Source organism: Hermetia illucens, chromosome 2 (assembly GCF_905115235.1).
Source record: "Hermetia illucens chromosome 2, iHerIll2.2.curated.20191125, whole genome shotgun sequence".
NCBI classification, from domain to species: Eukaryota; Metazoa; Arthropoda; class Insecta; order Diptera; family Stratiomyidae; genus Hermetia; species Hermetia illucens.
The window spans coordinates 166053049-166067559 of record NC_051850.1 but is presented as its reverse complement, the minus strand read 5'-3'; the positions used below and the strand labels follow the sequence as shown (position 1 = coordinate 166067559).

The window sequence follows — 14511 nt, the reverse complement described above, 5'->3', positions numbered from 1 at the left end:
TTTTTTTCCTACTCTCCATGTCCGCCTATAATATAACATGGATAGGAGCTCCTCCAGTTCCATTAGCCCGTTTTTCACACCCTTGCCGACGTTTGTCTGGAGGAACGTCGCAGATCGCATGGGCTTCACAACTGCCGCGCATTTCTTAATAAGCCTTCCTCGTCAGCTTGCGCCAGAGTAGTTGACAGCCCTCCCTTGGCTTATATTCGAAACTATTTAGCTAGTTTCGGCAGTTTCCACTGTGCCTCTTTCGGCAATTATAACACTGCATTGTACTGTGTCCGGATAGCTGAGTGGTTAGAGCACAAGGCTGTCGTACGGAAGGTCATGATTCAAATCTCATTGGTGACAGTGGAATTTGTATCGTGATTTAACGTCGAATACCAGTCGACTCAGCTGTGAATGAGTACCTGAGTCAAATCAGGGTAATAATCTCGGGCGAGCATTGCCTCCTAGTGTACCGTTACGGTCTTGAATGAAGTGTTCTAACACACTTCATGGCCCTGATCCAGCATGGATTCTTGCGCCAACGATTATTATTATTATCGTACTGTCTGGACTCCTGTCTCCGTTGCAGGTGCCGCATCACTTTGCGAGTAAGTCTCTCCGTCTGTGCGTCTCAATATCTGGTCGGGTATTTCAGCCCTTGCTGCGTCTTTCACTGGACGCTAGAGTGAGGGGCGCATTTTCGTACTGCGAATAAACGCAGCCAGCTCACCCTCCACTTCTACTTTCTCCTCGTTTGATTTGTTTTTGTTCTCCATTTAAGTTGTTTACCAGCGTATCGTGTGCAAGGCAGCGGGCCGCAATAGTCAGGAACGGGTATACTCTCGGGGAAAAAGCCCCTATCCCAGTTCCCTGAGGCCTAACCTACGATTAACTGTTCCCGGAACTCACGGACGGATCAGCGCTCGCTTGGGGTAACGCGGTCTACTAATTACCGGTTCAATGCACACTATCCGACCAGGATCTTGAAGGGGCTGGCTCCTGATACGCAACTACCACCTTGGCAGAGCTAGGCACACATCATCCCATCGAAGTCGATAAGAAGTTGTCGACGGCTCCGGAGACTCCCAGTGTGTCTCGGCCTGTATTAGTCATTAGCAGTTCGCTCTTCACGGAGAAACTGTCTTGAAGCCACTACCTAGGATGCAGGTATTATGCCTGCCTAGGGGGTCAGAATTACTTGCTTGGGCACCTTGGGGACGCCACTCCCCGGATCGTAAGCGACTCGTTGAGGATCGTTAACGATCCCAGAGGGACTAAAACTAAACCTTAAAAAGAGGGAGAAAGTACTACCGACGTAAGCGCTTGAATCTTACAAAAATTCCAATTTCAAATGAGGCAATAACCTGTAAGTGTCTGTTCTGATCAACATCAGCATTGGTAGCAGGCTTGGAACGAACATAGGCTCGGTAACGGCGATTGAGTACTTGTCGTCATTATCACTCATCTTCTTCTTTTTCTTCAGCCTTTGTCCCGTTCACAAGCGGGGTCGGCTCGTCGTGATCGGCTTCGCCATTTGGCTCTATCGAATGCCTGATCTGGGTGCAATGTCGAGGCTTTCAAATCCCCATCCAGCGTATCAAGCCACCGTTGCTTAGGCCTGCCTTTTGGTCGTTTACCATCGACTTCGATGTTCAGACCAATCTTGGCAAGTGAATTCTCGTTTGCACGAACTGCGTGACCATACCATTGAAGACGCCTCTCTCGCAACTTTTCCACGATCAGTGCAACCCCATAACGATCGCGGATATCCTCATTTCGGATGTGATCTAAACGTGTGACGCCACTAGTCCAACGTAGCATCTTCGTCTCCATTACCGCAAGACGCCGTTCATTGTCTTTTATAGTCGGCCAACACTCAGAACCATAGAGAGCGACATTGCGGACGACATTGCGATAAATTTTAGATTTGAGACGTTCGTTGATGAGTCGATCACAAAGAACACCAGTTTTGGAATGCCACTTCATCCAGGTTGCGTTAATGCGTGAAGCAATTTCATAACGCAGTTCTCCATTGGCTGATAGCGTTGACCCGAGGTGTTTGAATCGATCAGTTCTGGGCAGATCACTGCCGCTGACAGTGATTGTGCCTGTTTCATGGGGATCGGTCATCAAAAATTCAGTTTTGTTTAAATTCAATCTGAGACCGTGTTGCGTGAGGCGATCATTCCATTTTTGAACAAGTTGCTCGAGATCATTTTTGCTATCAGATGCTAGGAAAACATCATCTGCATAAAGCAGTGTGTAGGGCGCTGGACGTTGGATATCCCGTGTGACGGTGTCCATAACAAAGACAAAGAGGAGTGGTGAGAGGGCACTTCCTTGATGAACTCCAACAGAGACACGAAGCGGTTTTGATACACCCGCCATACTTCGAACTTTACTTTTCGGATCGTGGTAGAGCAATTGAATCCAGCGCACGAGTTCTCCTGGCACGAAGTGTTGTCGTAAAGCATACCAGATGAGATCGTGTGGTATACGGTCAAACGCTTTCTCTAGATCCAGAAAGGCAATGTAAAGAGGGCGATGCTTCTCACGGTGTTTCTCCATGAGCAACCGCGCAGCGTGTATTGCGTCAGTAGTTCCGCAGTTCTTGACAAATCCGGCTTGATTCACGGTTATTTCAACGATTTCGCGAATACGGTTGTCAAGAATGCGTTCAAAAATCTTCATGGTATGGGAAAGTAACCGGATCGGACGGTAATTTGAACATTCTGCTGGGCTACCTTTCTTTTTCCATATTGGAACAGTGCTACTTTCTTGCCAGTCAGATGGTGTTCTTCCTTCCTGAATAACCCGGTTAAAGAATTCATTGAGCCACAGTGTTGGGTCCCAGCTCTTCGCTTTCCAGAGCTCAGATGCGATGTCGTCAGGTCCTGTTGCTTTCCCCGATTTCATTTGTTTTATTGCCTCCTCGACTTCAGTTGCGCTGGCTGGTGGAACTGCGCCAAATGTCGGCAATGATTGTGGAAGTGGAGGATGAGCAAATTCTTCAGTTGAAATCTGCTCGAAGTATTCTCGCCATCTATCCGTTGCGGCTCGACGGTTGGTAAGCAAAGTACCGTTCTTGTCATTAACACAACAGAAGTGTTCGATATCCTGTGTGCGTTCATCACGGCTTTTAGCAAGTCGATACAGATCTCTCTCGCCATCCCGAGTGTCTAGTTTATCGTAAAGATTTTTGAAATGGTTCGCTCGGGTGATAGCGACCGCTTTCTTTGCTTCCCGGTTGGCATTCTTATAAATTTGCCAATTAGCAGGCGTTTTATTGTCGAGAAATTTGTGGTAGAGGCGTTTCTTTTCACGGACCTTCATTTCAACATCATCATTCCAAAGCCAAGTATCTCGGTTGATGTACCACTTACCCGGCTTGGTGACCCCGAGGGTTGCAGAGGCCGCTTTGTGGATCGTGTCTTTCATTTGGTTCCATGATTCTTCCACATTCGTAATGGTTTGCAATCGTATGAGTGAGACCGTTTCTTCTTTCTTCTCACCAAATCGCCACCATTTACTGCGCGGCGGGCCAGTGCGTTCCTCACGCTGTTTTATCGGTGGCTTAATTCGCAGGACGGCAATCAACGGCCGATGTTCAGGTGCGATGGTCTCATAGGGAACGACTTTGCAATCAGTGACAGTGGTAAAATGTTGGCGTCTTCATCATTATCACTCATAAAATAAATAAAATATGCAATGAACCAATAGCATACCTTACATCCCTCGCAGGATGTTACTCCATAGTGGTAGCCAGATGCCTTATCACCACAAACTTTGCAAGGAACGAAAGTCTTAACTACTGAACTGTTCGAGTTTGAATCGGCAACCGCAAATTGTTGGTCTGGAAATAGAGAATAGAGAATACAAAATGGCATTTAGTGCTGGTGTGCTAGTCAAAATAATGCAATTTTGGACCATCTAACTTAATATTAAACAGATACACTCGTACTATATCTAATTTCCTTTTCGGCAATAATTGCACTAACCCTGAAAAAGCAATTTAGAACCCCAATGGAGGTCAGGAGTTTAGAATTGATTGCAGCAATAAAGAAAGATCATCCAAGTTCATGAAGTACAGACGTATGAGCCCCCAAAAGGTTCGGCATCACTTTCGTACATAAAATAACTTCTCCAAGGAACATGTGCTGAAAATTTTCGCCCATTACCTGATCGCTTAACGGAGACCTTTCATGATTTTCGGAGTGCCTGCAAAAACATCTGCATTTCCTGCAGACCATAAACCGTTTGGGAGTGCAACCCAAGGTACCACGACTACGTGACGCAGTTCAAATTCGCTATAAAAACGCGAAAATGTGCAAGAAGATTTGCCGCAATGCACAATTACGAAATGGTTCATAGGCACAGGTAGAAGCTGCAGATGATTGTGTAACATATGCCGAGATGCATCGAGAGGTTCTGTTGCGCGGCAATTTAAGACCCCAGAGCCATTTCGTTCCGCGTTTATCCGGGCAATTGGCACATACAAGTTAAACCCGGTGGCGAGCGGTGGATGTAACAACCACAAAATAGGCATCATGAGTATCTGGAAAACCTGCAGCCAGAACCACCGCTATTACATGATTCGAATGAAGAAAGTGCACCTCGTTCAACCGCCAGTTGCCGCCGTCCCAGCAAATGCTTCAACATGGTGCATTCGGTGCAACGTACACCCCCTAAAGCTATGAGTATATTTGCAGTTGGTGATCTAAAACGTGTTGCCAGTTAATGATAGCTACCATGTAATTGTAGGTATTTCAACGATTATACCCCAGCCAGTTAAATGCTTTACCATAGTTTTCAGGTCAAATTTGATGGAACTTTTCCAATACCTTCATGCAATCGTGTTTCCTGGGAAAATTTCGAACCATCAATAGACTCTACAACCCAGTTCAGCACTGGTATGAGTGCATTAGGAAAATTGTCGACTTTCATTAACCAGGTTTTCACGTTAACACTACCCACAAATGTCTTCCTTCTTTTAATGTCTAGAAGTGCATCAGGCAAGGGTTACATCATAGTGCGAGGCGGATGTTCCTTAGCGCCCAAGGGGTAATGACCGTTTACACTCATCTTTGCGATAAACTGGAAAATGGCAGTAAACCTTCCTCCTTCAGTGAATCCAATACGAATAGCTGTAGCCGAACACCATGTTGTCTTTATCTTTACCGGAGATGTTATTAGGCTTTGCGGCGAGGTAAGAAGATCGCGTACACTTTGAACAAAGCGCGATGCATTTATCTTATGTAAACTGGAAGCCTACAAGATACTAAAACACTTTGTAACGAACTCTGGTTCTCGGGCATGAAGTCACCCAGCTTGTGATGCAACTTCTAATGAAAACACTTCCACTAATTTTATTTGCTTGTATGGCCTAATTGCTGCAGATTGGTACAGAAAAGGACTATACATATGTACATATAACCGTTTGTGGGCTCATTGTTAAAGTAAACTTAACTATGCCCTTTGATTCAAAAATCGAAGTCAAATGGAACTCTTGGGCAGAAATGGAATTCGAAATTTTTTATATAAAATTATTGCAATCTCAATGGCAAAAAATATCTCATGTGAGCTTTGAGATTTTATACAAAACAAGATTTCGGATCCAGCGTTAAAGTCTATTTTTATTGAGCAGCTGTTAAACAAGCCCCGATATGTTATAGCCGCAGATAAAGATTACATTGTGGGTACCATTACCAAGATAGGTGACCGTATCGTCGAAATACAGCAAGGCCTCACGGTAGCATTAATCCAAAAACGTCTGGTGGTAACAAGGACTCAACTATTATCGAAAAACACCTACCCCAATCCAGGGATAGTTTGCAGTTGGAAGTAACTGACTGCATTCGAACGGAACCTCACTGATGCCTGGTCGCCCCAGTTAGTAAGTTAGACCTTACCGTGGCACGGCGGAGCTCCTAATCTCCATACTCGTGGGAATCAAATGAGCACCGGTATCAGGTATCAGGCGGAGGCACATCTCTAAAATACTGAGAGCCAGGTGATTACACCCAAGAAAGGAAAAGTTGGGACGTCAAGCAGTGGATTCAAGGTCAACTGTGTGTACTGCATGGACAACAGCCAACAAAAGCCACTGTTCGAAAAGCAGGGCTTAGCAAAAGCACGTCTGGGATAAATATATCGGGCGTCAGTAAGGAGACAGGTCTCAGTGGCGCAGCTGCTAAATGGTACCTGCGCTACCTGAAGAAAGGCTTGCAACCAGAAGAGGCCCTTAAGAAAACTCAGGATAGACCTAATTAGGCCGCATGAAGGGAATGCTCCCAAACAAACCAATACCTATAGCCAAGGGGGAGAAAACCCGGGCAGGTCAGGGGTGAAGGCAGGATTCAGTAAGCCCGCCATTAGCTACTCTCTACTCTACTCTCTAGCTCACTCGTGAGGAGCAGGAAACCATCGAAGAGCTTGTCGTCAGGCAGGTGTGCAAGGGATGGACTGCGAAACTTGTATTCACCGGGATATGCTTTCGACCAGATCTTATACTGGTGGACTGGGCGACGAAAGACACTGCAGAGTGGATTAAGACCATACTTCCTAAATTGTCGGGCTAGGATGGAGTAGAACTGTCAACATGTGCTGGGGATGATATACCAGGAGCACACATGGTGACAGTTTTTCTCCTAAAAGCCGCGACAATTGAGACAAGATCTCATGGGTCTTCTAATCGCTCAGACTGAGGATCTCCTTACGCGATTATGGAGAGTCTTCAGAAGCAACGTGGAGGGAAAGGGTAAACTCCTCACGATCGGGGTAGATGACCGATCCTTGGAGGCAATCAAACGTCGGAGTTGCCTATCAACTGTCGATTTGGCAACATACCCGTGCATGTGCACAGGAAAGGCCGAAGAAAGACTCTTCGGTGGAGACACCTAGTGAAAAGTATACCGAGGTCCCCGAAAAAGTCTCGAAAGCCATAGAGGCGGAAAGAACTGGATCAACCAGGGCAGTAGACGACCTAGACCTAGGACTTCTAGGGCACAGGGTGGACAGCGACAGGAAGGCGCCATGGCGGAGGAGGAGGGCGATACTCAGACGGTGGAGAAGAACTAGAAACAATAATGGAGCCAATTACTAGCACTAAGATAACCCAGATAAATCTCCACCATGCGAAAGCTGCATCTGCCGTAATTGCGAGGGCACAGGTTCTGACAAGGTAGTTGAAGAGTTTTAAGCTCGAGCTGGATTGAGGTAAAGTCGGAGGAGTAACGTAGGATAAAACCACACATTTTGGAAGCTCTATTGATGATGTCAACGAAGTGGGAATTGAAACGAAGTTTGTCGTCGAATATTACACCCAGGTCTTTGAAGGAGGTCGGTAGTGAAAGGGGTTGTCCACTGAGAGAATAGGAAAGGGATGTTGGGGAGGTTTTAGCGAATAGCAAATCCAGTGGCATTTGTTGGCATTCAGTCTTAGCTTGTTGACTGAACACCAATGGACTAAATTATCAAGGTTGGACTGCAAGAGAGCACAGTCCAACGGAGACGAAACAGAGACAAACAATTTAAGGTCGTCTGCGTAAAGCAAATACGGGCAGGTGAGGATGGAGACGAGGTCATTGATAAAAAACAGGAAGAGTACCAGGCCAAATATGGAGCCTTGGGGAACACCAGACGAAGGAGAGAAGAAACGAGATGAATAACCATGAAATTAAACTTTGAAAGAATGGTAGGAGAGAGGAAAGCCAGGAGATGACTGAGGGAGGAAGTCTAGCAATGAAAGTTTAGAGAGGGGAATGTTATGGTTAACGGTATCAAAGGCTTTGGAGAAATCGGTATAAATACCATGTACCTTCTGTCGTGAATTCAAGCATTTAGCAACAAAGTCGGTAAAGACCAGAAGGTTTCAAGCCGTAGATCTATGTTTCACGAAACCATGCTGCTCTTTGATAATGAGATGACCGAAGTCCGCGGTCAACCAGTCGTTGACGTATCTTTCCAGGATTTTGTAGCAAGAGGAGAGAAGAGAAATGGGGCGGTAGTTCACAGCAAGAGAAGGATCTCCGCTCTTGAGGATAGGGATGATAAGAGTCTCTTTCCAGAGATGGGGAAAGTAGCATTCAACTAGACTTTTGTTGTAGATTATACTCAGGGGGAGGGAAATGTGTTTTCTACAGTTAAGGAGGAAGAGGTTAGGAAGCACGTCGGGGCCAGGTCCGACATTGGAGTCAAGGTTACCAATGAGGAACTGAACCAAGGAAGACGTAAGGAGAGGAATGGGCAGAGATTCGGAGGAGTCTACAGTTATGAGAGGTGTAGAGGGTGGAGTGCTCGAGGGAGAAAACACTGAAGAGAAGTACGTACAGAGAACAAGTAGGTGCAGAGAATATGGCAGGATTGTTGTGGGCAGTTGGCAATGGAGTCAGCGAAACTGATAGAAGAAGGGAGAGATTGAGTGGGATTACGAGAATTGCGACTGTGAGACCAAAAGGGTTTTAAGTTACCGCTGACAAGAGCGGCTTCGACGCTCAATAAGTACCTTTTACGCGCTTTTCTGACCATTGACTTCGCAGTAGAGCGTGCAGTATATGTTTCAAGCGAATGTTAATAAGAATTTCCGTGGTGGACCAAGTTGGGTACGAACGTAGACAGGGAGGGGAAAAAGGGACATAACAGGAGAGGAGATCCAACAGAATGTTGCAAAAGGTGTTTAAAGGTTGATCACACGATGAGTTGCTTAATATATGTACCCAGTTGAAAGACGCTAAAGCTGAGTTCAGATCGTCAAAATTGGCTTTGCGGAAGTTGAACTTAGTGGATTTGCATTTAGTTTTGGGTTTTGAACGAGGAACTGATGATACCAGTGGAGCATGGGGAGGTTAAAATCCCTGCAAAGAAAGAAAGGGAGGAAAGAGATTCTGACAGTAAGGAGTTCAGACAAACTGTCAAACAATTCTTCATACAGGCGAAAAGGGCAAGCACAGGGGACATATACACAAGATACAATGAAGAGGAGGAAGTTGGGCGGGGAGACACGAGGAGCAACACAACCCAAAGGAAAGCCAGAGGAGGAGAAGACGAGTTCCGCGCGGAGTGTATCTTTTGTTGCAATTAGGACGCCACCGCCTGTGGACTTACGAAATGCATCCCGGTCCCTGTCACAGCGGAAAGTGGAGTGTCCTTCGGGGAGTTTGGAGTTTAATATGGCATTGTCCAGCCATGTTTCGAAGATACAGATGGCATGGTGTTGCTGAGCCAGCGCGGATAAATTGTAGCCCCCCAGCTTGATTCTTAAGTCCCTAACGCTCTGATAAAACAAACGGACAGTAAACATGGATCCAGTTATATAGCTCGGCGAGGTAGGCGGGTTGCCCTGAAATTTACTCGTAAATTGAAGCGCTTGTATGGCTTGATGAATACACCTTCAGGCCAGAAAGAAGGGTTGCCGAGGACGTCAACTTCGTGTGGTTAAGTCACCTTGAAAGATGCAATCACCCGGTCAATGTTGTTATCTTTTGTCAGTTTAACGGAGGACAGAAGAGAACGTAAACCAACTTTGCTCTTTTTATTTACTCCAGAACACCGTCCGTAGAAGTTGCGAACGCTAGCCTAGAGATAAGGAGCTGTTTATGTGGGGCCGCCACCTTTAGTTTAGGGCCACTGGTATGACTGGATGAAGTGCCAGGATATATGGCAGCGGCGGGAAGTGGAGCTCCGTTGGCGCCAGGAACGATGTCAAAAAGGGCGGTGGCTGTGTTCCGATTCGTGACTTGCTGAGGAGGCATTGCAGACGAAATCAACTTAGATTGAGACGCCTAGTGCATGGACTCCTGAGATGATGTTGAAGCTACATTGTTAGGCACAGTAGGAAGCGCCTTTTCGAAAGTCAAAGTCTCATCTAACGAATTCCTAAGCTGCCGGGAACACGTAGATAACGACGACTTAGGATGGAGCCTTATACACCACGATGCTCATCCTGCCGAAACAAAGAGGGAAATGTGATTTCCGACAGAATGGGCATATTAGAGCGATGAGCTGAGTACTTTGATGAACTTCTGAACAACCAGAACAGCGGGGAGTTGGAGGTCCCGCCAACTGAAGACGACGGACACCAAGTATAGGAGAAACAGTCCGTGCAATTCATCGGCTTAAAAATCATAAGTCGCCATCAATGAAGGCAAGATAAAGTATATGGTGGCAACGTCAGCACAAAAAATCAACCAACCAACAACATCAAACCGCACTGGTCAAACGGGAAGAATAAAGATAGGAGATTACAACTTTGAGACCGTTGATAATTTCTCCTAACTACGGTCGAAAATAATAATCGATAACAGCTACGATGATGAAATCTGGGCACGGTTGTTGTCAGCCAACAGAGCTTATTCCAGCTTACAAAAACTTTTCCGCTCGAAACGTCTCATCATAGGGTCAAAGCTCTTACTGTACAAGACAATCATCTTGCCAGTCCTCTGGTGTTCCTCGTAAACTTGGGTTCTTAGCAAGAAAAATTGCAAACTCTTGGCCGCGTTCAAGAAAAGAATCCTCCGAAGAATTTTTGGCCCCTTACATAAGGATGAACGATTCCATAGCCTACAGAACGACGAAATCTATGAGCGATACAATGACTATCAGGCTGTCGATAAAATCCGGCTCAATAGGTCACGGTGTGCGGGTCACTTATCCCGTATGGATGAGGATGATCCAACCCGGAAAGTCTATAAGGACAATATCTTTGGTAGAAAAAGAAGACGGGGCAGACCCTGCCTGAGATGGAGCCATGGCATAGGTCAGGACGCCAGACAGCTTTTAGAGATATCGAATTGGTGGACCTCGGCGTAAAACCGGAATGTCTGGAGTTCCTTATTAAGACAGGCCTAGATCGGATACCGGTTGTTGCGCCGTTGATGATGATGGTAATAGAAACCACCAAAGTTTATTCATTCATGATCAGTGACTTATGCATTCTGCTGAGATAAATATTTAGTGCTTTGTTTAAAAAGTAGACAACTTTCGAGCTGAATGGATTTTCTCAATGTACCTCTGCACGGACAGTAACCATAAGACGCAGAGGAGTAGCAAACGAACGAAAATATTCTCGACTTTATCTTAATGGGTAATTCTCGTTGTACATTTTTGGCTATTCCAATGAAATTCGCGAATTGATATTATCTAAATGCAAACATCTCGCGTTCCATTTTCGGAGAGAGAATGATTTATGAATCTTCTGTAGAGCTCATTACCAGTAAATTCAGACCATATTTTGGAAGATTACTAAATCAGAATGCTCAGCAATCATTGGAGTGAATTTGGTCCATTGAACCGTGGCAGAGATAGACGCATGTAAAGATACGTTCTAGCTTATGACGATCCAGATACTTTCGCGAACGGTTCTCTTTGCATTCTGAGCAAATGATGCCAAGTATGTGTATGCGATTTAGAAGCAAATTACAAAAATTGATAGCTTAGGCGGCCCGGCGACCGGACAGTGGCATAATCAAGCGGGTTCAACGCTCTGCGATCTGGGATAAGGCTAGACCAGCTATCTCCGCGTCTCGAGATGGTGGAGCATCTTCGCGGCCGGCGCACGATCGCTACGGCCAGTGCTTCTAGATTCCGCCATCTACCGCTGCTCCGCCACTCGCCGAGGTCCATAACTTTTCTAATTTTAAATGCGGTAGCAATTCGCGGACCGTTCATCGCTCTAGCCCCTCGCAGCGTAGTCAAGGTCGGCGCTTATTATTACTTTTAGGCAGTTCGCTTAGTTTGATAGTCACTTCCAATCTCTAGAAACTTTGAACGCAGACGCGATCTGGAGGTGGCGATCGGGGTGGCGAACTGATCGCAGTGCTAGAGTGCATTGCCCAGCGAATGTTTGGATTTCGCGACGCGATTCGTCATCATTCCCCATCACGTCAGCGACAAGTGGGAATTGAACTATGGCGATATTGTTTGTGCAAACAATGAGGGGAGCAAACAACTTAATTAGCACTTTGGTCGCCTCTCAGTGTAAACTCCCGAAGAAAACAGCGTTCTTGATGGGCCGAGTTGCCAAAAAACACGCAATTTCGGCTTCGCCACACACATGCCTCCCTCCACCTTGACATTGAAAATTAAATTAAATTAGCGAGAAGGTGGCAGAAGGTGGTAGTTTTTAGGAGATATTTCAAAGTCAAGTTCGTTTAGCACTTCTTCACCCGAGGGAATGTTGTTTAATGATGTTAGCGCGCATGCACTGTGGCATGACCCGTGTTTCAGCTCTGAAGGATTCATCGAAAGTGGTCTGAGGTCATTCATCGCTGGCAAAGATGAGGATGGAAGCATAGATTTCCAGCTAATTGGCTATAATAAGGCACATACTGCAGCCCAAAGTTCCAAAAAGTGGGTGTCGTCACGTACATACAAATGTACATATGTGAGAGGTGAAATAATTGATCGCGCAAATGGCTGGCATTGCAGACGAAGCGAATCTATCACTCTCAAATTTTCTTTTACAATTTTCACATTTGTATTCAACAAATGCTTAGCAAGACGACATTGGACTGAAGGTCAATCTCGCTAAGGACAGACACTTACCCAATTTGCAAACTACGATGAATCTTTAATTGAACACGAGATGGTACGGAATCTAACCAGGTACTTCCGATGCCCCCAATAGGAAACTTTTATCAAAATAATAAATCACGATATTCCATCTAATAAACTTTGCATAATCATAACCGTCCAAAGCGCGCATAGTTAAGTCGTACTTACGCACTATAGATAGCGAGTCCGCAAATATGGTTTAGATATCTCAAACGTCTGGATAGATTGGAGAAAGATAACATTAGCAGCTTTTCAATGCATAAGCCATTGTCGCTGGAAATGGTAAAGTGCGTCAACGAGGGACGGGCATTCACAAATAAAAAGGAAGAACGCTAATTAAAAATTTTAATATGTTATTAGTTTGAAGTCGATTACCAAGAAATGAAGTACGTAAAGACATGGTGAGGAGGCAAAAGAAGCTTAAAAAATGTAATAACAATCTAAGTATATAGAAGTAATGATATGCGTAGAATATAGTTTAGCTTCCCCAAAGATGGTTCCAAGGTCCGTTGAAAAAAGGAAAAGTAAATGACCATAGTGACATTGGTTTATGGAATCCAAGGAAATGGTAGTTTGAAAATCAAGATACAGCTAATAAAAGACACTTTTAACTTTTAAAGCTTCAACAATCCACTGATTACCTGATGATTACCTATGGAGCAGAAAGAACTGAACTCGGCACACAAGTCAGTGAGTGACATAAACTCCAAAGACTGGCTTACGTGTATGTCAGTGGGACAATGTCCAACGGCATGCCTGGAGGTCCTCCATCTGCACATACAAATGCACGCACGGAGAGCAATATTCAGGATGGTCGGGAGTTTCAATGAGGCGGGGAGCTGCCCAAGTCGAAGGAAGATTGATAGTCTTTGTAGGTGGTATCCCGAATTATTGATATCAAGGGATAACATGGCAACGAGGTTTCACTTCGATAAGAAGTTTGAAGCACGTTGGAGTAACAAAGCAAACTGGAAGAGAGTGCTGTGACATACGGCTTGAACCAGCAACTGATTACTTAGTACATTCACGGATCCCTCACGGCAGAGGAAGCGGTAGCCGGTATTATTGGTTCAAGGAAAATGTCCTTGGAGTCAAAGGGAAAGCACACTTGCATATCGCATGCGGAAATATGCACCGTAGACAGTTGTGTCTCCTTTAATTTCCAACGGAACTACAGGGGGCAGAATATTTCTATTCTCACAGACAGCCAACCAGCGATTAAGGTACTTAGGTCTAACCAGGTGAACTCTGTACTGGTATGGGAATGGCATGAGAGACTGAATACGGTCGGTTCATTCAATAAGGTCTGTATTCTCTGGGTTCCAGGTCTCGTTGGGTTGGAAGGCAATGAGGCAGCAGACGAACCCCCCGAAAAGGGAGCGGGGACGCCTTTACACGGGCCAGAACACTTCTGTGGAACCGGAAACGGGTTCATGGTTATGTCATTAAAAAGTCAAGAGAAGCGGTTGAGGGAATTATACTGGCCGGGCCTACCAGAAATGGAGCAGCCAAGGGTGCTTATCGGGGAACCCGAACCCAACTGCACAATGGATTGCTTAAGGTTCACCAAAAAAACATCCGAATCATAGTGGGAATTCTCACTGGTCACTGTCGGCTAAGCACAGGGGAGCTTGGGAAGCAAGGGATACCTACGGGCACTGCCTGCAGGTTCTGTGCGGAGTATGATGAAACCTCTATACACGTTCTGGAACAGTGTCCGGGAGTTGTGCAAAGTAAGTCGAGGCATCTGGGAGAACACTTAATCATCATTATCAACGGCGCAATAACCGGTATCCGGTCTAGGCCTACCTTAATAAGGAACTCCAAACACCCCGGTTTTTGCGCCGATATCCCTAAAAGCTGTCTGGCATCCTGATCTACGAAATTGCTGCATCCCAAGCAGGGTCTTCCTCGTCTTCTTTCTCTACCATGATATTGCCCTTATAGACCTTCCGGGCTGGATCATCCTCATCC

The 14511-nt window shown here is 45.6% G+C and overlaps 1 protein-coding gene across 1 annotated transcript in view; it reads right to left on the bottom strand.

Moving 5' to 3' along the window:
- The window catches only part of LOC119649181 (ecdysone-induced protein 78C), a 134378-nt gene that overhangs the window by 87166 nt on the left and 32701 nt on the right, over nt 1–14511 (bottom strand). Inside the window, exon 2 of the mRNA XM_038051208.1 lies at nt 3714–3841. Within this exon, the coding sequence (XP_037907136.1) occupies nt 3714–3841 (128 nt within the window). The remainder of the gene's footprint in view (nt 1–3713; nt 3842–14511) is intronic.